General features: G+C 45.0%; 1 protein-coding gene across 2 annotated transcripts in view; it reads left to right on the top strand.

Annotated features, from left to right (window-relative positions):
• The window catches only part of LOC141117739 (NACHT, LRR and PYD domains-containing protein 3-like), a 498,266-nt gene that overhangs the window by 346,143 nt on the left and 126,776 nt on the right, over positions 1-25,347 (top strand). For both annotated transcript variants that reach the window (XM_073610753.1, XM_073610752.1), the window contains exon 6: positions 80-1,784. In XM_073610753.1, coding sequence (XP_073466854.1) covers positions 80-1,784 — 1,705 coding nt within the window. The remainder of the gene's footprint in view (positions 1-79; positions 1,785-25,347) is intronic.

Here is a 25,347-nt window from a genome sequence, read left to right as displayed (position 1 = left end):
TTATGATCAATACAGAAGAAAATGATATCAACATTCTTGTCTTCTCCTGATCCATAAAATATTTCCATTATATTTCCAGATATTCAGGAAAAGCACAAACAATATCTAATGGAGAAGACTGAGACTCTGGTGGAGCATAGACCCCCAGGAACTACCCTGGAACCACAAAGATTCCTCATCAATGATCGTTATGTGGATCTGATTGTAGTCTCCACCAATCAGTTCAGGAAACGTCCCCAGAATGAGATAATACAGACTGGGGTAAAACATGAGAAATGCTTGAAGAAAACACAAACTAGACTGGAACACATTTCCCCCAACAAGCTGTTCCGATGGAACCACCAGTCACATTGTATACCACATGCAGTAATGGTGAGCGGAGTGCCAGGAATAGGGAAGACCACACTGATGCAGAAGTTTGTCTATGACTGGGTGACCGGAAAACACTACCAGAGATTTGCCTTTCTCTTCTTCTTCAGATTCCGGGACCTTAATAGACTGGGAGAGGTCAGCTTGGAGGAGATGATTCTTCATCAATATCCATATCTGGAGAGTCAGATTGGAGATATTTTACAAGATCCAGAAAGACTTCTGTTTATATTTGATGGATTAGATGAAAGTATTCACCAAATGGATTTCAGATCAAGTAAACTGTCCAATCCAAAACAGAGATCACATTTTGGTGAGATTGTGGTCAGTTTGGTGAGGCAGAGTCTTCTTAAGGGTTGCTCTGTACTGATAACCAGCCGCCCAACCAGAGTGGCATCAGTTGATACCAGTGTTTTCCAGAGAATAGCTGAGATCATGGGATTTCTCCATGGAGACAGACTGATCTTCTTCAATAATTTCTTTAGAAATGAGGAATTATCAGAGAAGGCTTTTCATTATGTGGAGGAGAATGACATACTGTACACTTTCTGTTATATCCCATCATACTGCTGGATTATCTGTACTGTGTTATCAATGTGCTTCAGATCCCAACCAATCACTGATCAGCTGATGACATCATTACCCAAAACCGTGACACAACTTTTTGTGACTTTTGTCTCCAACATTCTGACCAATCACAACCAGAATAAAGATGGTGGTCCCACTGCCCGGGAACTGCTGACCTCTATTGGGTGGATGGCAGAACATGGAGTCATGAATCACATGATTGTATTTGATGAGCGTCATCTGGAGTCATTCAGTGTGAGAAATGATAATCATGTCTTTTCATCTTTCATGATGGAATCTGGTCAGCCTCCCGATGTGGATTACACCTTCTTACATCTCACTCTTCAGGAGTTTTTTGCTGCTTTAGTCCACTTTATGAACAATAATCCTGACAGATTACAGGAAACACTTGATAAAGCTGAATATTACAAAGACGGCCGTGCTGAAATATTCCTCCGTTTCCTCTGCGGTCTCTCAGACTCTTCTACTAGATCCATGTTAAAGTCTCATGTGGGAGAATTGTCTACTCAGGCTGCCAGACATGTCATCACCTGGATCCAGAAGAAAATACCAGAACAAAGACCTGACAAATCTACAGAAGACAAGAGAGAGCTTCTTAATGTATTCTACTATCTCTATGAGAGCAGGAATAAGGCTCTGGTGGCACAATGTATTGGATCAAACAAGGTTGACTTTTCTCAGGTCCCCCTCAGCCCTCTGGACTGCTCTGTGCTGTCTTTTATCCTTCAATCCTGCAGAGAGACAGAAGTAGATCTATTTTCATGTAATATTCGGAGTGAAGGATTGAGGAAACTTATACCGGCTCTACACAATATCAAGAGTTTGATGTAAGTATTTAATCTGAATAATCACATTGCTGTAATAAATTGGTATTTTCAGGTGTTTTTTCCAGAGAAATGACTAATTATCGGTGTGATTTGTTTTCTGTTATATGCAGACTGTACACATCTATTTATCTGAATACATCAGATAAGACTTATAGTGAATGTAAACCCTCACATATACCCAGTGAAGGGAACAGCCTCAGATGATACACAGAGATTAAACAAATCCTCCTACATACGTTGTACATGTATATCTGCTGTCTCCAGCTTTATACACTGTTCAGAAAGTGAACGTTGTGTTATATTTTTTTTCTTCCTGTTCCAGCACTGGGTGTGGAGTCTGGGCATACACTGTGTGTGAGATGATTGGAGGAAAGGCACACACCCCCCTCCACATAGGCAGAGGAAGGAAGAAACATGCAGAGCTGTAATGTGAATAGACAAGCTCTCTGCTAATCTATTTATAGCACTTGCCCAGACACAAATTTCCAGCTGCTTTTATCTCCTGTGTCAAAGAGCTTGTCAGAAGTTATCATGCTGATAACAGAGGAACGAAGCAGCAGAAAGACACTGGACACGGGGCTTTGAAAAGAGATAAGTAAACACTACAGATATATGTGATAAATAAATAAATGCAGCGCTAAGTGTCATTAACCATGCGTTTTTCTGTGGTTAAACAAACGTATAATCAAATATGCATTTTCAGTGATTATACAAACATATAATCAAACATATCACCTTTCATAGGTAATAAGGATGTTCATCCGAAAAAATGTGATGGTGATTCAAAAAATATAAGTGAAAATAAACAACAAATTATAAGAGCAGTGTCTACACACATGAATCATCTAATTAGAATAATATATATCACCCTACATCACAGCAGTGTATAGTAGTATATAAAGGAATAAAGTCCATACATAAAAAACTCTAGCGATAATGCTGTGCAAACTGTGGCACTGATGAGATCCCATAGTGATTGTTACATCTGGTGGGCATTCTTCCTGCATACAGATTTCATATAGAAATAGTAAGGTGGATGTGCTTACCAGAAGGGATGGACACTCTCACCGTACGGCGGGGTGTCATAAGGGCTTGTGGATCCAGATGATCCTATGGGTGTTCACTGGAAACTCGGTGAGGCGTGCCAATGGACAGTACCGGAAATTGCATACACAGCGACTTCAGAGACAGGTAGACTGTAGGTCATCGGATGGATGGATGGATTCACCTCTCCCAATACGCTGGTGGCCGAAAGGATATAGTTCTCACCACGTCACAATGTCATCCACATAGGGAAAAAAAGGTTGAACAAGTGATCACAAGTTGAATAAAAATAGGATTGGAAATTAGCGTGGTAACAGAGTAACAGCAGTCAGCAACCCGACATTTCAAAACATGTTGGGTTGCTGACTGCTGTTACTCTGTTACCACACTAATTGGGAGAGGTGAATCCATCCATCCGATGACCTACAGTCTACCTCGTCTCTGAAGTCGCTGTGTGTGCAATTTCCGGTACTGTCCATTGGCACGCCTCACCGAGTTTCCAGTCAACACCCATAGGATCATCTGGATCCACAAGCCCTTATGACACCCCGCCGTACGGTGAGAGTGTCCATCCCTTCTGGTAAGCACATCCACCTTATAATTTGTTGTTTATTTTCACTTATATTTTTTGAATCACCATCACATTTTTTCGGATGAAGTACCTTATTACGTATGAAAGGTGATATGTTTGTTTAACCACAGAAAAACGCATGGTTAATGACACTTAGCGCTGCATTTATTTATTTATCACATTTTGTATACAGTTATCATACTGGTGATGCTGGCTGCTGATTTACACTTTTAAGAGAAAAAAATTTTAGTAGCGCAACAATACTTTTCTCTCTTTCTTGTCTACAGATATATGTGCCCAGGTCAGTTTTCAGGAATGGGGTTTACATCCACTTCAAAGTAGAACTAAAGGCAAAACCTTTTATTTTTTTTATTTTTGGATACAGTAAAGGGTGGAAATACCACCAACAACCCTCTCCATCTAATGCTGACAGCTATGTACTGTAATTTGGGCCTACAACGCCCTCTGGAGGTAACATTTGGTAGGTCGTTGTAACCAAAAGAGAAATACATTTCTTATGAAATTTTGAATCTTACCCAGAAAGAAGAGATGAATGAAGTTGGTTCTTACCTTTTGATTCATAGAAAACCGATCAGGGTGGGTTCAGTGCATGTTATAAAGTGGGTGTGAATGAATATATGTGAATAAATCAGTGTGTTTTAGGTTACTTTCACACGGCTCTGTATCAAAAATATACAAAAAATGCATATGAGTTTTTGCTGCATTTTTGCAGTGGTTTTCCTGTATTGTTACATTTAACATAACACATGATGTGTTTTTGCCACGTTTGTGTTGTGTTTTCCCCATATCACTTCCCACTATCCAAATACAATTTCCAGTGTGACTATGCAGTGCTACTTGCTTGTACATTTGATGTGACTTTGATGCAACTTCAATGCTACTTTAGAAGTTCTTGAACCTGGGTTCACAAATTGTATGACAAGGGAAATCACATTATATTCAATGATGTCCCTCTGATCATCTCAGCACAGTGCAATTTTGGAAAAGGTTCCTGGTGGACTTCAGTGTGAATTCAGCCCCATAGCCTGTTATGTTGTCTCACAAACGTCACATCAGCATAGATAAGAAGCATTCCTATACACTTTGATGGATCAGTGTTTTTCTAACCCTCACCTCTCCTCCCTGGTCATCCTTCATCCATTGATTTTGATACAGCTGCAATTTTGGAGCCTTCCCTGGATCCTTTATTCGACCCTTTAAAAAACCCTCCGCTCTGGTTGATCTATGTACATTGCAGGGATTGTAACAAACTTTGTTGCAGATTCATAGTTTTTGTTATTCTGAAGAAATTGCTGTTTGTCCATGTGCAGAGTGAATGTGAATGGGAGTGATTTTATAATTATCAAACAGCTGCTGCACTTGCAGGGCTCTAATAAGGAAAGTGGCAGGGTCTGCATCTCTTTAGACGTGATTTCCCTTTGGCAGTGTCTCACCAAAAATGAAATTTTTTGTTGCGGGGATGCCCAAATCTGACTTGTATCTTAGTGCAGACTTCTGGGAAAATTAGTGAGCCAATCACACAAGCAGGACATGACATTTTCAGGGGGCGTTCTGTACACCATCTGTGTACACCATCTCTCTATACCAGGGGTAGGCAACCTTTTGAGCACAATGTGCCAAAAAATATTTTCAAAGAAATTGAGAGTGCCGACTTCACACACTCAATCACGAAAAGGATTTTTTATAAAGTAAATGCTGTAAATGACTTGAATAGTAGTGAGAAGTTAACATCCTGCACTCACGCCTCAGATCAGCTCCAGTTCTTGCACCTTCACACCTCAGATCACTGTCCCCCCTGCAAATCTATCCCACCACTGTAACCCCCTGAACATCTGCCCCACCACTGTAACCCCCTGCACATCTGCCCCACCACTGTAACACCCTGCACATCTGCCCCACCACTGTAACCCCCTGAACATCTGCCCCACCACTGTAACCCCCTGCACATCTGCCCCACCACTGTAACTGCCTGCACATCTGTCCCACCACTGTACCCCCCTGCACATCTGCCCCACCACTGTAACCCCCTGCACATCTGCTCCACCACTGTAACTGCCTGCACATCTGTCCCACCACTGTACCCCCCTGCACATCTGTCCCACCACTGTACCCCCTGCACATCTGCCCCATCACTGTACCTCCAACACATCTGTCCCACCTCTGTTCCCCCTGCTCATCTGTCCCACCAATGCACCTCCTTTCACATCTGCCCCACCGCTTTACCCACCTGCTCACCTGTCTCACCACTGTAGCCCCCTGTACATCTGCCCCACGTACCCACCTGCTCTTCTGTCCTACCACTGTAACCCCCTGCTCATCTGCCCCATCAATGTTCCTCCTTTCTCATCTGCCCCACCACTGTACCTCCCTGCATATCTGCTCCACTGCTGTACCCCATGCTCTTCTGTCTCACCGCTGAGCCATCTTCTCTTTCTTCCTAACACTGAACTTATCTGCTCATCTGCCCCACCACTGCAACCCCCTTTCTCATCTGCCCCAACACTGTACCTCCTGCATATGTGTCCCACCTCAGTTCCCCCTGCTCATCTGTCCCACCAATGTACCTCCTTTCTCCTCTGCTCCACCACTGTACCCCCTGTTCATCTGCCCCACCTCTGTACCCACTGCACATCTGCTCCAGCGACGTATCCCCATGCTCTTCTGTCTCACTACTGAATCACCTTCTCATCTGTCCTAACACTGAGCGCATCTGCTCATCTGCCCCACCACTGTAACCCGCTTTCTCATCTGCCCCACCAATGTACCTCCTGCATATCTGTCTCACCTCTGTTCCCCCTGCTCTTCTGTCCCACCGCTGAACCCCCTTCTCATCTACCCCAACACTGAACCCCCCTGCTCATTTTTCCCACCGCTGAACCCCCTTATTATCAGCCCCATCAATGTACCCCCTGCTTTTATGTCCCACCGCTAAACCCCCTTCTCATCCTTCCCACTACTGTACCTCCTGCACATCTGCCCCACCAATGTACCCCCTCGCTATTTTGTCCCACCATTGTTACCCCGCTGCTCATCTACCTCATCAAAGTACCCCTTTTTTTCATCTGCCTCACCACTGTACCTCCCTGCACATCTGCTCCACCAACATATCCCCATGCTCTTCTGTCTCATTACTGAATCACCTTCTCATCTGTCCTAACACTGAACCCATCTGCTCATCTGCCCCACCACTGTAACCCACTTTCTCATCTGCCCTACCAATGTACCTTCTGCACATCTGTCTCACTTCTGTACCCCCTGCTCTACTGCCCCACCTCTGTTTCCCCTGCTCATCTGTCCCACCAATACACCTCCTTTCACATCTGCCCCACTGCTCTACCCTCCTGCTTTTCTGTCCCACCACTGAACCCCCTTCGCATCTGGCCCAACACTGAGCCCCCCTGCTCATCTGTCCCATTGCTATAGCCCCCTGCTTTTCTGTCCCATTGCTGAAGCCCCTTATCATCTCTTCCACCACTGTACCTCCTACACATCCGCCCCACCGATGTACCCTCCTGCTCTTCTGTCCCACTTCTGAACCCCTTCTGCTCATTTTCCCCACCGCTTTACCCTCTTCTCATCTATGACATGCGTGATATGCAGAGTGGTGAAAGGAAGCAGACATGAGACACATCTACCTGTCCTGACACACTCATCCTGCTGATCCAACTCTTGTATCCAGCCCACATGCATGTATGGGATGTATGTGATGGATGGGATAATCCCATCCATCACATACATCCCATACATTCCATTGGGATGTATGGGATGTATAGGATGTATGTGATGTCACATACAAGCATATGGATAGGATGCGCAATGATGAGCTCAGGTCAGGGGTATTTTCTGAAAGCAGTGGGCCTGTGTGCAGGATCATAAGATGGGCCCCCCGCAGCTGAGAAAAAGAGCAGCTCAGCAAAAGTTGGGTTTGATTTTCATTGCGCTGAATACTGGCTGTAGCTTAAAGGGACAAAGAGTTCCAGGGATCAGTAGTAAGTGACACAGAGTGCAGAGGGGTTCAGTAGAGGGGCTAGCAGGACTGTGATTGGCTTTATCAGTGGCCAATGACAGTCCTCCTCCTCCTGGAAACAGGGACCGCCCCCTAGCAGAACTACACCCAATCTCTTCCCCATCACAAAAGCTGACAATCGCAGCTACAGCAAAGTTAGAGAACCCAACAATGTTTCCCATCTTTTACAATGTGTGGGGGTGCAGTGCCTCCCCCTGAGTGCAGGTGGGGAATTCTGAAATTGGAATGTATTAGTGTCTCACTGACACTTCCCTGTGCTGCTCCGCTGATGGGGAGGGAGTCGAGTGCTGGCAAAAGGGGCTTGAAGTGCCGGGGGTTGCCTACCCCTGCTCTATACCATCTGTATAAAGAACACCTCCAGGTTGCCATATTGCATTTTTGAGAAGATGACAGCACTGCAGATTGAAAAGGAAATAGCAGCAAATCACAAGTACCAAAAACATATATTACTATTTTCTATACTATACCACCTCCCTCCACCTCCCTCCCCTCCTGTGCCAGACTCCCCTTCCTCCTCCCTCTCCTCCTCGTCTCCATCTACCTCCCACTCGTTTCTTACTCCACACATATTTCTACATATTTGTTGGTTTTCTTAAAGTCTGTCCACTTTTCCCAAATTCCAGCAAATTTTTCTGTCCTGTCTTCCTCCCTACTACATACGTACTCCATATTATATACTGTATGTACTTGACTCTTTTAAAATATTCCCTTATTGAGGGTCTTTCTGAATCTAGCCATTTTTTTGGGATAACTCCCTTTGCCGCATTTAGCAATACTGTACTCCTTTATTGTTCTATCTGTACTATGAAATAGACAGCACCACGGGTCCTCTGGTATTCCAATTCCTGTAACTTCTTCAATACATTTCTCCACCTCTTGCCAATACTCTCGCATTTTAGGATATTCCCACCATATATGAATTATAGTGCCCTTCATATTACAACCTCTCCAACACAATGGTGATTTCTCTGGTTGATAATTTTGTGCTTTCTTGTGTGTTATATACCATCTTGGCATATATTTATAGATAAAGTGGATGTAAACCCGAATTTTTTTTATGTCATAATGTAGAGTATAAGATTTCCTATCATTTGAGCCCAGTCTTGCCACAAAGAGTTAATCCATCTCTGAGCAATCCTCTTTTATTGTTCAGTGAGATAAATCTTGACAAACAGAGAAAAACTTTGTCAAATCCTCCCCCTTGCTGTGAGTGACAGGTGATTTACATATCTCGTGCACTAGCCTAAGACATGCATTATTTTTTAATTCCTACCCCCACTCCTTTCTTCAGCAGCTCTGCAAGGATTGGCTGTTCCACACCTCAGCATGATTTGGCACGATGAAGTCATGTGGTTACTTTCCTGTCTTTTCACTGGATGTTAGAGATCATAGCAGAAGTTCAGTGTAAGAAATACACAGGAGAAAATGAATATTGACAAGGGGAGCGTAGAGGTGGGCGGGGAGTCTACTAACATCACGACTCCACCCACCGAGCTCCAGACAACAGACCCGCCCACAGAATCTGCAGTTTTTGGGTTCTCATAACAGACAGAAGGGAGACATTTGACAGGTAAAGATACATGCAGGAGGTGTGTATATCCTTATAGATAACCCCTATGGCAGTAGTTTAGAAAGAATGACATTGGGTTTACATTCACTTTAATTTCAATTGTATTTATGTCTACTGCAGAGTTATGTACTGCTTTTAGTATTTTACTTCTTTGTCGTTCTTCTAATCGTGTTCCCCATTCCTTTTCCCATTTTCTAATGAATGGAGGGATTCTCAGCTCTGCCAACCCCGTGAGTATTTTATAAATCTGTGCTACAGAGTTTTTCATAGTCTCCTGTGAATTACAAAGATGTTCCATTAAATTTGGATCCTCTTCCTTTCTAATTGGCTGTGGTAGAGTTGATACAAAATGTTTTAGCTGTAAATACCTCCATTCATTCAGTGTCATTCAATCACCCCTGTGTTTTAATTCCTGATATGGGCAGATCTTTTCTTCTTTTATTATCTTTCAACTGTTCAACTGTGTAGTCTTAAAAGGGTTGTAAAGGTTCATGTATTTATACCTTAATGCATCCTATGCATTAAGGTAAAAAACATCTTACAATCACTGGCCCCCCAGCTCCCCGTTTTACTTACCTGAGCCCTGGAAAGTCCAGCGTTGTGAACGCGCTCTTCCTTTGCTCGGTCTTCTTGGCTCTTCATTGGATAGATTGATAGCAGCATAGCCATAGGCTCGCGCTGCTGTCAATCAACTCCATTGACGCAAGGGCCAGGGGGCAGGGCTGAGTCTATGGACGCCAAATACAGGACTCGGGAGCGTGCCTGCAAGGTAACCCCCGGGAGAGTGCTTCCCAGAGGGTGTTATCAGAAGCAGGGAGGAGCCGAGACAGCCACCGAGGGACCCCAGAAGATGAGGATCAGGGTCACTCTGTGCAAAACGAGCTGCACAGTGGAGGTAAGTATGACGTTTGTTATTTAAAAAAAAAATATTTGAACCTTTAGTTTCACTTCAATTCATTCCCCAAATTATGTCCCATTCCCTGGTGAGAATATGGAAAATTGTTATCAAAAACTTACCGTAATTTTTTCCTTTCCTGGCCTGTCCGCACGTCAGCACACAATGGGCTAATGCCTCATCTGGCACCCTATAGGACCACCTCTTCATAGCTGAATAAAAGACACTGAAGTGGTTAATAACCTAGCCTGTGACAGGCCACTTGGGAGGGAGTCCTGTGCTAACGTGAGGACAGGCCAAGAAAGGAAAACTACGGTATTTGAAAGCAATTTTATGCATTCCTGGCCATACCTCACACCAGGGCTGGACTGGGACAAAAATTTGGCCCTGGACTTCATCATGACTGGCCCACTTTAATTGTGAATGTCCCCAACAGCACCCCCCTTACATCAGAGAGTCCCCTTACATCAGAGAGTCCCTATCAGAAGTCCCCTTCACATCAGAGTCCCCACCAGCAGTCCCCTTCACATCAGAGTCCCCATAAGAAGTCCCTTCACATCAGAGAGTCCCCACCAGCAGTCCCCTTCACATCAGAGAGTCCCCATCAGAAGTCCCTTTACATCAGAGAGTCTCTCTCACATCCGAGTCCCCACCAGAAGTCCCTTCACATCAGAGTCCCCATCAGAAGTCCCCTTTACATCAGAGTCCCCATCAGAAGTCCCCTTCACATCAGAGTCCCCACCAGCAGTCCCCTTCACATCAGAGTCCCCACCAGCAGTCCCCTTCACATCAGAGAGTCCCCATCAGAATCCCCTTCACATCAGAGTCCCCACCAGAAGTCCCCTTCACATCAGAGTCCCCATCAGAAGTCTCTTCACATCAGAGAGTCCCCACCAGCAGTCCCCTTCACATCAGAGAGTCCCCATCAGAAGTCCCTTTACATCAGAGAGTCTCTCTCACATCCGAGTCCCCACCAGAAGTCCCTTCACATCAGAGTCCCCAACAGCAGTCCCCATCAGAGTCCCCACCAGCAGTTACCCTCACATCAGAGATTCCCCATCAGAGTCCCCACCAGCAGTCCCCTCCACATCAGAGAGATCCCAACAGAAGTCCCCTTCACATCAGAGAGTCCCCATCAGAAGTCCCTTTACATCAGAGAGTCCCCTTCACATCAGAGTCCCCACCAGAAGTCCCTTCACATCAGAGAGTCCCCTTCACATCAGAGTCCCCACCAGAAGTCCCTTTACATCAGAGAGTCCCCATCAGAAGTCCCCTTCACATCAGAGAGTCCTCCCTCTCCTCCCCCTCCCACATGTACTCACCATTATGAAGGCAGCTTCTCGTTCCTCTCTCCAGCCATGTGATAACAAGTGATAAGGGGAGAGAGGAAGGAAAGTCTACCGTTGGTCTATATAATGCCTAATGCTCTCTCCAGCAACTGACTGAAGCAGCTCCTCCTGACAGGAGTGAAATCGTGATCACTTACTGTCAGAAAGGAGTGGCTCCAGGACTGCACCACTGAGCCATCGGCCCACCGGGAATCTCCCGGAAGTCCCGATAGCCAGTCCATGCCTGCCTCATGTCAGCAGACAATGGGATATAACTAGCTGAATAAATGGGTGGGAGAGAACACATGAAAAGAAACACTGACAATCAAAGAAAGGCTGCCAAAGACAAAAAATATGTATATGGCTCATCCCAAACCTTGCAGAACTTGCTGACTGCATGCCTGTAAAGTTGAGTGAAAGGCTAGCTGTCTCACATATATCCAGTGGCGTCTCCAGCTTTCATATTTACGGGGGGCACATGGGGGGACAGGGACAAAAATAGGGGGGCAATATAAAATGCAAAAATATATATATATATATAGATATATATATATATATAGATAACATATATATATATAGATAGACATATCTATCTATCCTGGGGCCCTTTACCCCTTTACTACGATCCCACAACGGCCCTATCACATGTTCTGCAGTGAGCTCCCTTCCTACTGTATTGGGCCCCCCCAGGGTGACAGAGAACAAGAGATATATGTCACCAGCATACCAAGAAAATATAAGGGTCCAAAGCAGTGGGAGAACTATCAGGGTTGCAAAGGTTGTCTTGCCTCCGGGCCCTGCTGTCCTGCCCCTGCTATTGACAGCGCTGGATCCAATATGAATACAAACAAAAAGAAATTGCCTTTTTGTAAAAGATAAAAAAATTAAAAAAAAAAAAAAATTTTTTTTGGGGGGGGGGCACATGGTGGGGCCCGAATAATAGACGGTTACAGCGCTGATAATCATACAATAACGTGCTATGTGCTAAAAATATTGGGTATTAACTATATTTCAAATACAACTGCTAGTCACCACAGTGTAAGTGATAAAGCAACCAGTATTACCTGATTAGACGAAACCTAAGAAATATGCTAATGAATGGTTAACAAATCAGATAAGAGTGAACTCTAATCACAATATAACAGTGCAAAAAAAACAGTGCAGAAAAGGAGATAGTCCCAAAATAAATGACTAGCACCAGCTGGACATGGAAAACTCAGACAGCCAACTTAATGGTATCCCAACGGCTCCTAAGTGGACAAATCAATCCGTATCTATAATCCAACACCAGGTGCTTCTATATGGATAAATGGATGTTTAGACTGATACTTCAAACAATGGAGCCATAGATCTTGCAAACGGTCACCCAAAATAGAAGGAGAAAAAATATATATGGTGAAGTACTGCGGGATGTAAGAGCCAATCGCGCTACAAACCGCTACTCACGCTTTCCCTGGTGGCAGTCAGGCATGTCAGGCATATCAGATGCTTCCGCGATCGCCGCTTGGTAGCGTGCGTTCCACGAAGCCAGGAAGATAAAAAAAGCGTCACTTGGTTGTATGAAGGCCGGATGTGACGTCTACGCGTTTCGCCCCTCCCCCAGGGCGTCATCAAAGGACTCAGGTGGGGCCCAGCATAATGTTGGGGGGGTCAGGGCCCCCTCTGCCCCCCCCTAGGGTCGCCATTGCATATATCTTCCACTGAAATCCTGGCATAACTGCCCCTCAGGTCAAAGAAGCTTGCACCTGTTCCTGGGGAGAAAGGCCAACTTCCTCCATGCCAATCTAATCACTAATAGAAAAGGACTCAAGAACTTGACAGTGAAATTAAAAGATTGTCCACTTTCCTCATGTCTTTTGACCTTTGTATGTACACTGGTAGCAACTTGTGTAAGTACTTGAAGTATTCCTGCTGTGTACTCAGTGACCCCGTGTGAATGCTTGGAGGGACTGCCCCCTGTTTTCCTGGAAACTGCATAGCACTTTAGAATTTAGCTTTGGAGATGGACGTAGTATCACTATTTCTGGTAAAAAGACACAAAAGGGATCTTTGCAGGAAAGTGCTGTACTCTCTAACATCCTTCTGTCTGAAGCAACTGCTGTTAGAGGAACTAGTTTTACCAATAGAAACCACAATGGAAATGAAGCTATTGGAGCAAAGGATGCCTGTACTAGTGCTTTCAGAACTAATCCCAAGTCCCATGAAGGAAACCAGGATTTCCTTGGTGGTCCTATATGGATTACGGTCTGCATGAAGTATTTGTTCAATGGCTCTTCCACCCTTCTGCAGCCTGAAAAAGAGGAGAAAGACAGAGACCTGTACTTTAATGGAGTTGGATGCCAGACCAACCTCTAGCGTTGATTGTAAAAATGTCCAGGATATTGGCTAGAGCTGGAGACACAGGAGAGAATACTTTGCTAAGCAAACAGCACAAACTTCCTTCATATCCTCTTATATGTAGCGTTCATGGTCTTGTGATCTTCACCAAGGTCTGAACCACCTTGGATGAGAATCCCTGCACTACTAGTCCGGTTAATTCAATAGCCAGGCTATTAAGAGTCTCACTGGATTGGGGTGCTGCCATTGACGTTGGCATAAAAGATCTTGCTTGACCAGAAACAGGATTGGTGGTGCTGATGACATCTAGGGAAGCAATGAAAACCAAGGCCTCCTCAACAGGTGGAAAGCACCTGTATGGCATAAATTTGTTCTGTCCATTGGAAAATAATGTGCCTAACTAATCTGTTAGTGGATCCTGCTCTTCCGGTAAGTAGACTGCCGTTAACTGTCTGTAAGTGGCTCTCCACCCAGTGAAAAGTTTGTTATGAAAAGTAACAGGAAAAGACAGACACTTGGTGCCACCTTGGTGGGCAATGTAAGCTACTGCTGTCCTGGTGTCAATCATCAACTTCACTCAGGCCTCTTGGAGAAAAGATCCTGAAAGGCTTGCAAGGCTAGAAAAAAACTGCCCTAATTTATCTCAGTCAGAGCATCTGCATTCCACTAGGCTTCAATGCACTTGCACCAGGGGCGGATCCAGAGCCTAGTCTTGGGAGGGGCACTGGCAGAAAATATGTTTTTTTTGCGGGAAAGTTATCGGCAGTGGCTGGTGTTAGCACTTTCATCATCATGGCACCATGGTTGTTATGGTGTCAGGATGATTGAAGTGCATTATTTCAACTATTACATTGTAATATAAAATAAAATGGTTCAACTCACCATAATGCAGAATCAGTGTCACTTGCCATGTCCCTGCCACTGGATGCTGATTATCACTTGCCACATCATCTGCCACATGTTGCGGATTGTCACTTGCCACATGTTGCGGATTGCCACTTGCCACGTCACCTGCCACATGTTGCAGATTGTCATTGGCCTGCTAAGATGCAGATTGTCACTTGCCAGAGGGAAAGCAGGCAACAGAGAGATGATGTAATTTTTCTGCTGCCCGCGGCTGCACAGTGAGGGCGGAACTGCAGTGATGCAGGGCGGGCGGTGAGAGACGATGTCATCTCTCTGCTCCCCGCCCGCTGGCTCTCTGACTGGCCAGCACCTCCACTCTCATGCCGACCGGCCTGCCCACTTACTCGATTATTGCCCTGCCCGCCATTTCCTAATGCTTTCAACATCACATTAACTCTGTTGCTAGTTAACAGGCAAAAAACTTGCCACAGTATAGATTTTCTGCAAGTCTGCGGACCAGTTTACCACAATTTCTGAGTTTAAGTGGTCTTTCTGCATGCATATTTTTGAAGTGTTCAGGTGCTTTTTCAATGCATTTTGCCATGTTATAGATGCGTTCCATAGAGAAAAAATGTGACACGTTCTCCTTTAGTTAACTGTACTAGAACACACTGCACTGGTATGGCATAGGCCATTGGAATCCATGGTAAACACTGTTCGTGCATTTTTGACTTGAATAATAATGCATTGGACTGTATCTGGTGTGAACCAGCCTTAAGTCATCTTTTCAATTCATAGGTTCCCTAAAGGTATAGAAAGGCAAAGACACATGCGCACCAGACGCTGGCAGGCCCCATCCACTCCTGGAAGTGCATTGCTTAAACATGTATCAGCCAGCTTCATTGGATAAAGCTTGGAGACCTTTACTGTAAATTGGTCTTCTTGTCACATCTCTCCCATTCTTCATCAATGAGCTTTTAACTCTGTCATTATGGGAAAAAAAGTCCTTCCTTTCCACATTTGGAAATATCTGCATGCGTTTGCGATGGTTGTGCCTGCGTCTTACCTGTGACATAGATATTTGTCACATACTTTCCGCTACAGCCTCTCGGCTTTGAAATTTGTGCATCCGCTTCATTATCCATTGTCATTTGAGGCAATCAATGCCAATTGACTTCCCGTCACTGCACATGCGGTGTAGCATTCTACCAGGGCTGGGCAAGGCATTTTCTATTGCGCTGATTTAAACGCTTGTGAGCCATTTCCACGTGAGCTGCTTGAGGAGCATGAAAGCCGCCCTGTGTGGGAATGTGAGGAATGCAGATTGTCCTGGTCAGCAGATGACCAGTGGCGGGTCTTATGTTTTCTGGAGTGTTTGCGTTTAGGGCTTCTGCTCCTAAAATCATGAAAAACACCATACTTTGCATTCCTTGAGCACTCTTTTGAAGACATGTCCCATGCAACCCCCTCGTACCTTTGCTAATCTTCTGCGCCACTTACAGGTGTGGGGAGCTCATATCTGCAAAAAAAATGGAAAAAAAAACATAATTCTGTCACCAAGAAAAACAGGTACCTTGTCTCTTTAAGACCCATCTCCTTCCATCCACTTCAGAAGCAGCAGCAGGCAGCCTTCCAGAGGCAGATAGGAGACACAGAATCTGAGACAAAACCAGTCAGACTGTCTAACCCCCCGGAACACAGCACAGCAGGGGAGCAAACAGCAACAAGTTATTACCTCACAGGAGAAAACTGGCTGGACTGCAGATAGGAGAGAAACCAATTCCTCTGCCGCCTCAAAGACTGTTTAACCACTTAAGGACCAGAAGGATTTACCCACTTCCTGACCGGGCCATTTTTTGTGATTTGGCACTGCGTCGCTTTAACTGACAATTGCGCGGATGTGCAAAGTTGTACTCAAACACAATTGACGTCCTTTTTTTCCCACAAATAGAGCTTTCTTTTAGTGGCATTTGACCACCTCTGCAGTTTTTATTCTTTGTGCTATAAACGAAAAAACCCCAAAAATTAAAAAAAAAAAAAAATTTTCTTTTTGCTATAAAAAAAATCCCCAAAGTTTTTAGAAAACAAATTTCTTCATCAGTTTAGGTCAATACACATTCTTATACATATCTTTGGTTAAAAAAAATCACAATAAGCATATATTTATTGGTTTGTGCAAAAGTTATAGCGTCTACAAACTATAGGAAAGATGTATGACTTTTTTTACTAGTAATGGCGGTGATCTGCGATTTTTAGCAGTACTGTGACATTGCGGCAGACAGATCAGACACTTTTGACACATTTTTGGGACCATTGACATCTATACAGTGATCAGAGCTATAAAAATACAGTGATTACTGTATAAATATCACTGTCAGGGAAGGGGTAAACACTAGGGGGCGATCAAGGGGTTAAAAGAGACTGCTTCTTACTGTGGGGGGAAGGGACTGAATGGGGGAGGAGATATATCGCTGTTAGCAGGGCCGGACTTACAATAGGGCTTGAGCGGGCTCAAGCCCATGGGGGTGCCCAATAGGGGGCCCCGTGGCACCCGCGCTATAGCGGAAAGATGGCTACAGTGCGGACGCCCATTCCCGGGTGGGCGTCCCTGGACGTCCTCCTGTGTACTTCCCCTCTGCGTGCCACCGTGGGTGCGCATCGGGGAAGTTCTGTGTTGGCCGTGTCCCTTGGACACAGCCAATCACAGATAGTGCTAAATGACCAATCACTGCGGCCATTTAGCACTCGTCCAATGAGAGGAGATCTCATATGAGATCATCTCTCATCGCCGGCTCTCACAGAGACAGTGTGTGAGGAGTGAGAGCTTCCTGCTGCAGTGGTGAGTGAACACTCACACTGGTGTTATGAATGATTACAGTTACACAACACTACACAACATAGTGCCATCTGTCCCGACTCCCCAGTGCCACCTATCAGTGCCAAATGTCCCCAGTGCCACCTGTCAGTGTCATCAGTGGTATCTGTCCCCTGTGCCATCTATCATTGCCACCTGCCTCCAGTGCCACCTGCCCCAGTGCCACCTGTCAGTTTTATCTGTGCCATAGGTCATCAGTGCCACCTGTCCCCAGTGCCATGTGTCATCAGTGCCACGTATCAGTGCCATCTGTCATCAGTGCCACCTGTCCCCAGTGCCACCTGTCAGTGTCACGTGTCATCAGTGCCATCTGTCATCAGTGCCACCTGTCCCCAGTGCCACCTGTCAGTGTCACGTGTCATCAGTGCCACGTATCAGTGCCATCTGTCATCAGTGTCATCCATGCCACCTGTCCCCAGTGCTAACTGTCAGTGTGTCACGTGTCATCAGTGCCACATATCAGTGCCATCTATCATCAGTGCCACCTGTCCCCAGTGCCACCTGTCAGTGTCATCAGTGCCACGTATCAGTGCCATCTGTCATCAGTGACACCTTTCCCCAGTGCCATGTGTCATCAGTGCCATGTATCAGTACCATCTGTCATCAGTGCCACCTGTCCCCAGTGCCACCTGTCAGTGTCACGTGTCATCAGTGCCACGTATTAGTGCCATCTGTCATCAGTGCCACATATTAGTGCCATCTGTCATCAGTGCCATATATTAGTGTCATCTGTAATCACTGTCAGGTGTCATCAGTGCCATGTATTAGTGCCATCTGTCATCAGTGCCATGTATTAGTGCTATCTGTCATCAGTGCCACGTATTAGTGCCATCTGTCATCAGTGCCACGTCAGTGTCACATGTCATTGTCCTGGTGCTCCAGGGCCTTCAAAAGTGTAATAGGTATTTAACAAGTTAGATGTGTAATTTATGCTCCTAGAACACCTGATGGTGCTCCCTGCATGTTGGGCCTCTCTATGTGGCCAGGCTGTGAAAAAGTCCCACACATGTGATATCGTAATACTCAGGATGAGTAGTAGAATGTATTTTGGGGTGTCATTTGTGTTATACACATGCCATGTGAGAGAAATAACCTATTACAATGACAATTATGACGCACATTGATCAGCTTACATTTATCATAAGGTATGTTTCACCAGAGGGCCTTGTAGAAGAGCGATTCTTAAAATTTCTCCCTATATCTAGCCACACAGGGAAGGCACTCTGTGATGCAGTGTTCACAGTTTTACATGAGATAGACATAGATATCAGTAACTGCCGTGGACAGTGCTATGATAATGCCGCAAACATGTCAGGAGTGTACAACGGGCTGCAAGCTCACATCAAAGAAATTAATCCACTAGTAGAGTGGGTGCCGTGCGCCGCACACACTTAATCTGGCTGGAGTTAATAGCGTAAACTGCTGCACAGAGACCGCCGATTTTTTTAACTTCATTCAGACTTTGTTCAACTTCTGCTCGAAATCCACAGCTAGATGGAAGGTGGTAACTGCAGGTTTGCAGCCTAATGAAAACCACCACATTGAGACACTAAAATCTCTCTCTGACACCAGGTGGGCTGCGCATGCACAGGCCACCAAGGCACTGTGCAGGAATTATGCCAATATTCAAGAGTCCCTGATGAACACTGAAGAAGACAGCAATCAGAACCCAACAACACAAAATGATGCTTGGTCACTGCATAAAAAAATGAACAGGCTTGAGACTGCTTTTCTTTGCACTATGTGGAATTATGTTCTACAACGCTTTCATGGGACAAGTGTTGCACTTCAAGCTGTGGATCTGGACCTGTGCAAGGCTGTTGATTTGGTGAGGTCACTGCAGGAATATATTGTTGGTTTGAGAGATGAATTTGATGTGTTTGAAGACCGAGCAAAAGCGATGTCTCCCACCGTTTCAGCAACATACAAACAAGACACACAAAGACAAAAGAAAACACAAGACTCATGTGGGTGAGTCTTCAACACCTGAGGTTCACTTATCAGGAAGAGAACGGTTCTCATCTGGTGTGTTTCTAGTTATGATGGATAGGCTGCTGGCTGAACTTGATCACCATTTTCAGTCCTATAATGACCTCAACAGCACTTTTGGTTTCCTGAACAACATATCTCGCCTATCTGCTGAACATCTTCATAAAAAAGCAGCAGATCTACAGAAGAAATACAACACTGACCTGGAAAATGAATTTTGTGAAGAAATCATCCAGTTCAAAGAATTCATCTGCCATGATGAGCCTCATCTGCTAGGGAACTTCTTTTGTGCATTAAAAAAAGAAAACTACAGACCATCTTCCCAAACGTGGATGTCGCTCTCAGACTTTACCTGACATTACCAGTTACAAATGCAAGTGGGGAGCGCAGTCTCTCCAAACTGAAACTAGTAAAAAATAGACTAAGATCCACAATTGTACAGCAGAAATTAAATCATCTCACTCTGATGTCATTTGAGAGTGACCTTCTACGTAAACTGGATTTTAATGATTTGATCAAAGACTTTGCTGCAAAGAAATTCAGAAGATGCCACTTGTAAATAGTACTATGTTAATATCTTTAAAATGAGATGACATGCATGAAGTCATAACCTGATCACCTTTCTCTTTCTTTCTCTACCTTGCCTGTTGTTTTAAATGATCAGCCTCTGGCTTCTGTTGTTGATGTAGTGCTTTCTTAAGATATGATAGTGTACTGTTTTTGTTTTATTGACTGTACATTTCTAATTTGTGTGCATAGTTTCGATTTTTTCACTACAACACTCCCTTACGTACTACACACACGCACACACACAATTTATCCTGCACTTTGTTCAATTAGTTATTTTGCTATATTCTTGCAATTGATTTGTTATGATTGCAACCTTACAAGGTATTTGTTTTTCAATATGTTTTCCAGGTAAATAAGTGTTTTATTCTCATTCTGACCAAGACATTTGTGCATTGCAATAAACTTATGATCACTTTGAACTTTTTTAATCATTATTTATTTATTGGAAAAAAAGTTTTTCAAGCTTCAATCAGTGGTCATATAAATAGATTATTACGTTTTTTTGACATGTAACACTGTCTACTGTACCAGTCAACATTTTGTTCTATTTAAAGTAATGTATAGAAGGGTAGGGCCCGAAAATGACTCAAGCCCAGGGGCCCCCACCACCCTAAGTCCTGCCCTGCCTGTTAGTAATTACTACACTCTCTCAGGTGGCCGGCAGCCATCATGGCCATGTGCATCGGGTCCACCGCTGTGCAGCAGGCACATGCCTGCTATGGCTCTTAAAGGGGAAGACGTACTGATACAGCAATTTGCGGGAATGTGCCACTTTGCAGATGTATATCGGCATGAGCCAGTCGGCAAGTGGTTAAGCTGCTACTTGGTGACTGGAGGTCACTAACCTATGCCGACCATTTCCCTGCCCTCTGTGACATCATCCACCGCCTATCTCAGACTGAAAACAAGCCAGGAGAGCGGCATGCTGCCTTAACAAGATGAGAAAAATCCCAATGGTGACATTGCAGAGCTTACTGATACCACACCTGTAGAAAATTTCTGCTATCTAAGCAACATTGCCCACAACTCGGCACAAGGGACAACCAGTTTCAGGAGGCTTTACCGTCCAACATTTAGGTACTTCCAACTCCATGAGAGGCTGAACATGGAGGGGCGGTGTGGTAGGGGAAATATCCTTGCAGCAAACAAAGGACTTACCACTGTGATCCACAGGTGGCCTGAGCATGACCAAAAAAAAAGAACATGACAGTGGGGGAGGGGCTGTTTTTTATTTAGCTATGAAGAGGTGGTCCCATGGGGTGCCAGATTAGGCGTTGACCCACTGTGTGCTGATGTGAGTTATGGCCAGGAAAAAATGTTGTTCCTGTTAACTAAATAAGTGGTGAGTTATATTCCCATTTTCCTTGCCTATATATATTTTTTTATAATTGACAATTTTTATTGATTTTCCAAGAACAAAGGAATTGACAACATAAGATACAGGGATAAGATACAGGGAAATAGTTTGTAGTAGAAAAGATACTTCTGGTATACAATCAACCGACAGGTGATTAATGAGATAGATTGGTGCATAACTAGTTTGACTAACAACCATTGGATAAATGCAAAATCATAGCGTTACTCAGACAGTATAGCATTTTTAACCCTGTATAAAGAAACAAAAAAATATGGAAGAGGGGGGAAGTAAAACAGAAAGATGAAGAAGAGTAGGAGAGTAGTGGAGAGTAGAGAAGAAGAAAGGACAACCATCCGCCCCCAGAGCCCGGGATCTCTTGACAAAAACCAGTCAGAGGTGATTGAGGGTTATGAATCATTAGGTTATGGGGTTCTCCAAGAGGACCCAAAGTTCCCATATTCAATTATGCTTCTCAAGAGCATCATTTAGAGAGGCTGTGAGGTACTCCATTCTTTTGACATCTCTGATCCTGAAGTGCAGCTCGAATTTTGAGGGGAGTTCCTTCTGTTTCCACTTTAGGGCCACCAAACATTGCGCTGCAGTTAGGACATGCGACATGAGTTTTTTGGACACTTTAGAGAGAGAGATCGGTGGGAGACCTAAAAGGAAGGCCCTCGGATCAAAGGGCACTTCAGTATCAAAGATGGACTGGAGCAAGGAGTGCACCATTTGCCAATAGGGGATGATTAGAGGGCAGGTCCAGTAGATAGTGTCCCCCTATCCTTGCAGCATCGGGAATCAGCTGATGGGTATATAGAGTGGAGCAGGTCCGGGGTTTGATACCAATGAAATAGAATCTTATATTGATTCTCTTTATAGCTCGTACAAATGGAGCCCTTAGAGGCCTGGGACCATATGAGCTGCCATGTGTTTAGAGGTATGTCTACACCCAGGGCCCGCTCCCACTTACCCATATAGGCATGTCGCGGTCCGGCTGGTGAAAAATCCATGGTCACAAGCTGATAGGTGCGTGAGATCATACCCTTAGGGGACGAGCCCTCTAAGCATAGTTTTTTAAATTCAGTTAAAGGGGAGAATTGAAGATTTGTTACCAGAGATTGTGCATATTGTCGTATTTGCAAGTAGCTAAAGAAAGCCTGTCTGGGGATATCAAAGGTGTTTTGCAGATCTTGAAAAGATCTTAGCAATCTGGTTTTAGGGTCTATCAGCTGGCCATATCGAAATAAGGCCCTATCCATCCAGAAGTGTGACATCTGCGATGTCAAGCTGTCTGGGATGTTGGGTGTGAATAGGAAGGAAGTGACTGGAGAAGAGGTGGTGGTAAGCGGATATGTTGATTTGGCTCGTCGCCACAGCAAATGCAGGAGGGTCATTAGTCCTAGTAATTGTAAACTGTCAATGGCTACATTAGCACTCCATAGCATGGAGTTCGGGTGGACAGGGGCTAGCCACAATTTCTCAATTTGCGTCCATCGATTGAAGGTGTGGAGAGTGCACCAGAGGGCTACAGGGTGTAACTGGGCAGCCAAGTAATATTTGGCTATGTTAGGGAATGATGCCAGGCCACCTTGGTTGCGGGGAGCGTATAGGACCAATCTAGCAATCCGGTGCTTCTTATGGTTCCAGAAGAAATTTATCAGGTCGCCCTGGAGCCTCTTAAGGTGTGAGGATGGGATGGGGATGGGAAGCGTCTCAAAGAGATATAAGAGTTGAGGTAGAATTGTCATCTTTTAAGGTCGCAAGGCGGCCAAAGAGAGATAACTTTAGGGGCTTCCACTTGGCCAAGGAGGCTCTGATGGAGGTGTATGGTTGGGGAAAGTTAGCTTTATAAAGAGTGTCATATGTGGAAGTAAGATGGACCCCGAGGTATTTTAAGGAGGAGGTCTTTCAGGAATCGTTAAATGTTTGCGAGAGGGCCGTTAGTGTCTGGTGGGGTATATTAAGGGGGAGGGCTTCCATTTTTTAGTTAATTTTATACCCTGAGAGGGCACTATATTGGTCTAGCTCTACATGTAGGTTCAGGAGAGAGACATGGGGTTGTGTGAGGGGGAGGAGGACATCGTCTGCATATAGGGAAATCTTAAAGTCTCTGATACGAACTGGAATACCGTGAATGTTTGGGTTCTTTCTAATATGGGCTGCTAGGGGTTCAATACATAGGGCGTAAAGAAGAGGAGAGAGTGGACAGCCCTGTTGAGTCCCGTTGGATATCGGGAAGGTGGAGGAAGAGGCGAATTGAGTACGGACCAGAGCCGAGGGGGATGACTTGGGGGAAACAGCCCTCGATACCAGCCCGGTGGAGAGTTGCAAACAGGAAGGGCCAGCGTAGCCTATTAAGGGCTTTTTCAGCGTCAAGACTGAGCAGTATTGCCTCTAATTTGGTCCTGTTGGCAACCTCCACAAGGTCAATGACCCTCCGGGTGTTGTCCCCAGCTTGGCGGAGGGGAATAAATCCCACTTGGTCCTTATGGATCAGTGACGGCATGAAGTTGTTTAATCTATTAGCTAATAATTTCGTAAAAATTTTCAGGTCTGTATTGAGGAGTACTATAGGTCTATAATTGGATGGTAGAGTGTGGTCTTTTCCCAGTTTGGGAATCAATGTGAGGAAGGAATTTTGCATATCCCTTGGGACAGGTGTGTCAGAGAGAAAGGAATTAAACAGGGTTGTCATTTGGGGAAGCAAATGCGGTAAAAAGGTTTTGTAGTAGAGGTATGGTAGTCTGTCGGGTCCCGGGGCTTTGTTATTCGGCAAGGATTTTATCGTAGCAGTGACTTCCTCCTCTGTAATGGAGGAATTGAGGGTCGTTAGTGCAGAAGGGGAGAGCTTAGGTAAATCCGCTAGGTAGGAGTGGATCGCTTGAGATAGGTCAGGTGGAGGGGCTTTGTGCAGGTCGTTATACAAAGTCGAATAGTAGTCATGGAAGAGATGGGCAATTTTGGTGGGATGGGATTGAAGGTCACCTCTCTCATCTTTAAGGTGGGATGTTGAGGCAATCACTGCTCGCTCGCAAAGTTGTCTTGCTAAAAGCGTATCTGGTTTATTGGCCTAGTCGTAGTAGCTCTGTCATAACCTAAGTAGCGCCTTTTCTATTTTACCCAGGTCTACATCCTTTAGTCCAGCCATAATGCTAATAATTTCCCTGAGGGCGATTAGGGACGGGGAGGAGAGTAATCATGCTTCCAAGTGCTTGAGCTTATCTAATAGAGCTGGGCGAGTTGCATTATTATTTAGATCATTTCTTTTTAGAGCAGTGGAGAGTGAGATGCGCTGGCCTCTGAAGACTGCCTTATGACCCTCCCACAGGGAAGAGGTAGAGACCTCAGTAGAGCTGTTTTCTGCGAAGTACAGCTTCAGGGTTGGTTCCAGTTCCACTCTGGAGGGGTCATGTTTGAGCAGAAAATCATTTAAGCACCAGCGACATGTGCGAAAGGTTCCCGGGGAAAGTGCAAGAGAAAGTTTGATTGGGGCATGGTCCAACCATGGGATAGCCTGAATGTCTGAGCCTGTGCAGGCTCTCAGGGTCGGAGCATTGACAAAAAAGTAATCTAAACATGAGTAGGACTTGTGAGGGTGGGAGTAGAAGGTGAACTGTTTAGCCGATGGGTAGGTAGTGCGCCAGGAATCAAACAGGGCATATTTCCTGGTTAGTTGACGGAAGAGGTTGGATTTTCTATCGAGGGACTTGGGAGTTTTCCCACGCCCCAGGGAGTGTTTGTCAAGGCATGGGGAGTAGGTCAGGTTAAAGTCCCCTCCAATGACCAAATATTGGTGGGGTGCTGCAAATAATCGTTTATACACTTTGGATAAAAAGGAGTTTTGGTTGGTGTTCGGGGCATAGATGTTGCATAAAGTGAGATTGGTACCTTTCCATGAGCCTCTAAGGATAAGATAGTGTCCCAGTGGATTGAGGTATAGGGATTGTAACTGGAAGGGAGAACCTTGTTGGAAAAGATTTGCTACCCCTGCTCGTTTACGTAGATTTGAGGCCAGGTATATTTGGGGGAAGTGTTTGGATGTGAATGCCATGGTGCCAGGTTTAGTGAGATGTGCCTCCTGGGTAGGGATGAGCCGAACACCCCCCGGTTCGGTTCGCACCAGAACCTGCGAA

This window comes from Aquarana catesbeiana, linkage group LG13, assembly GCF_042186555.1.
Source record: "Aquarana catesbeiana isolate 2022-GZ linkage group LG13, ASM4218655v1, whole genome shotgun sequence".
Lineage (NCBI taxonomy): Eukaryota > Metazoa > Chordata > Amphibia > Anura > Ranidae > Aquarana > Aquarana catesbeiana.
Note: the sequence above shows the minus strand (reverse complement) of the source record. Positions and strands in the feature narration are given on the sequence as shown.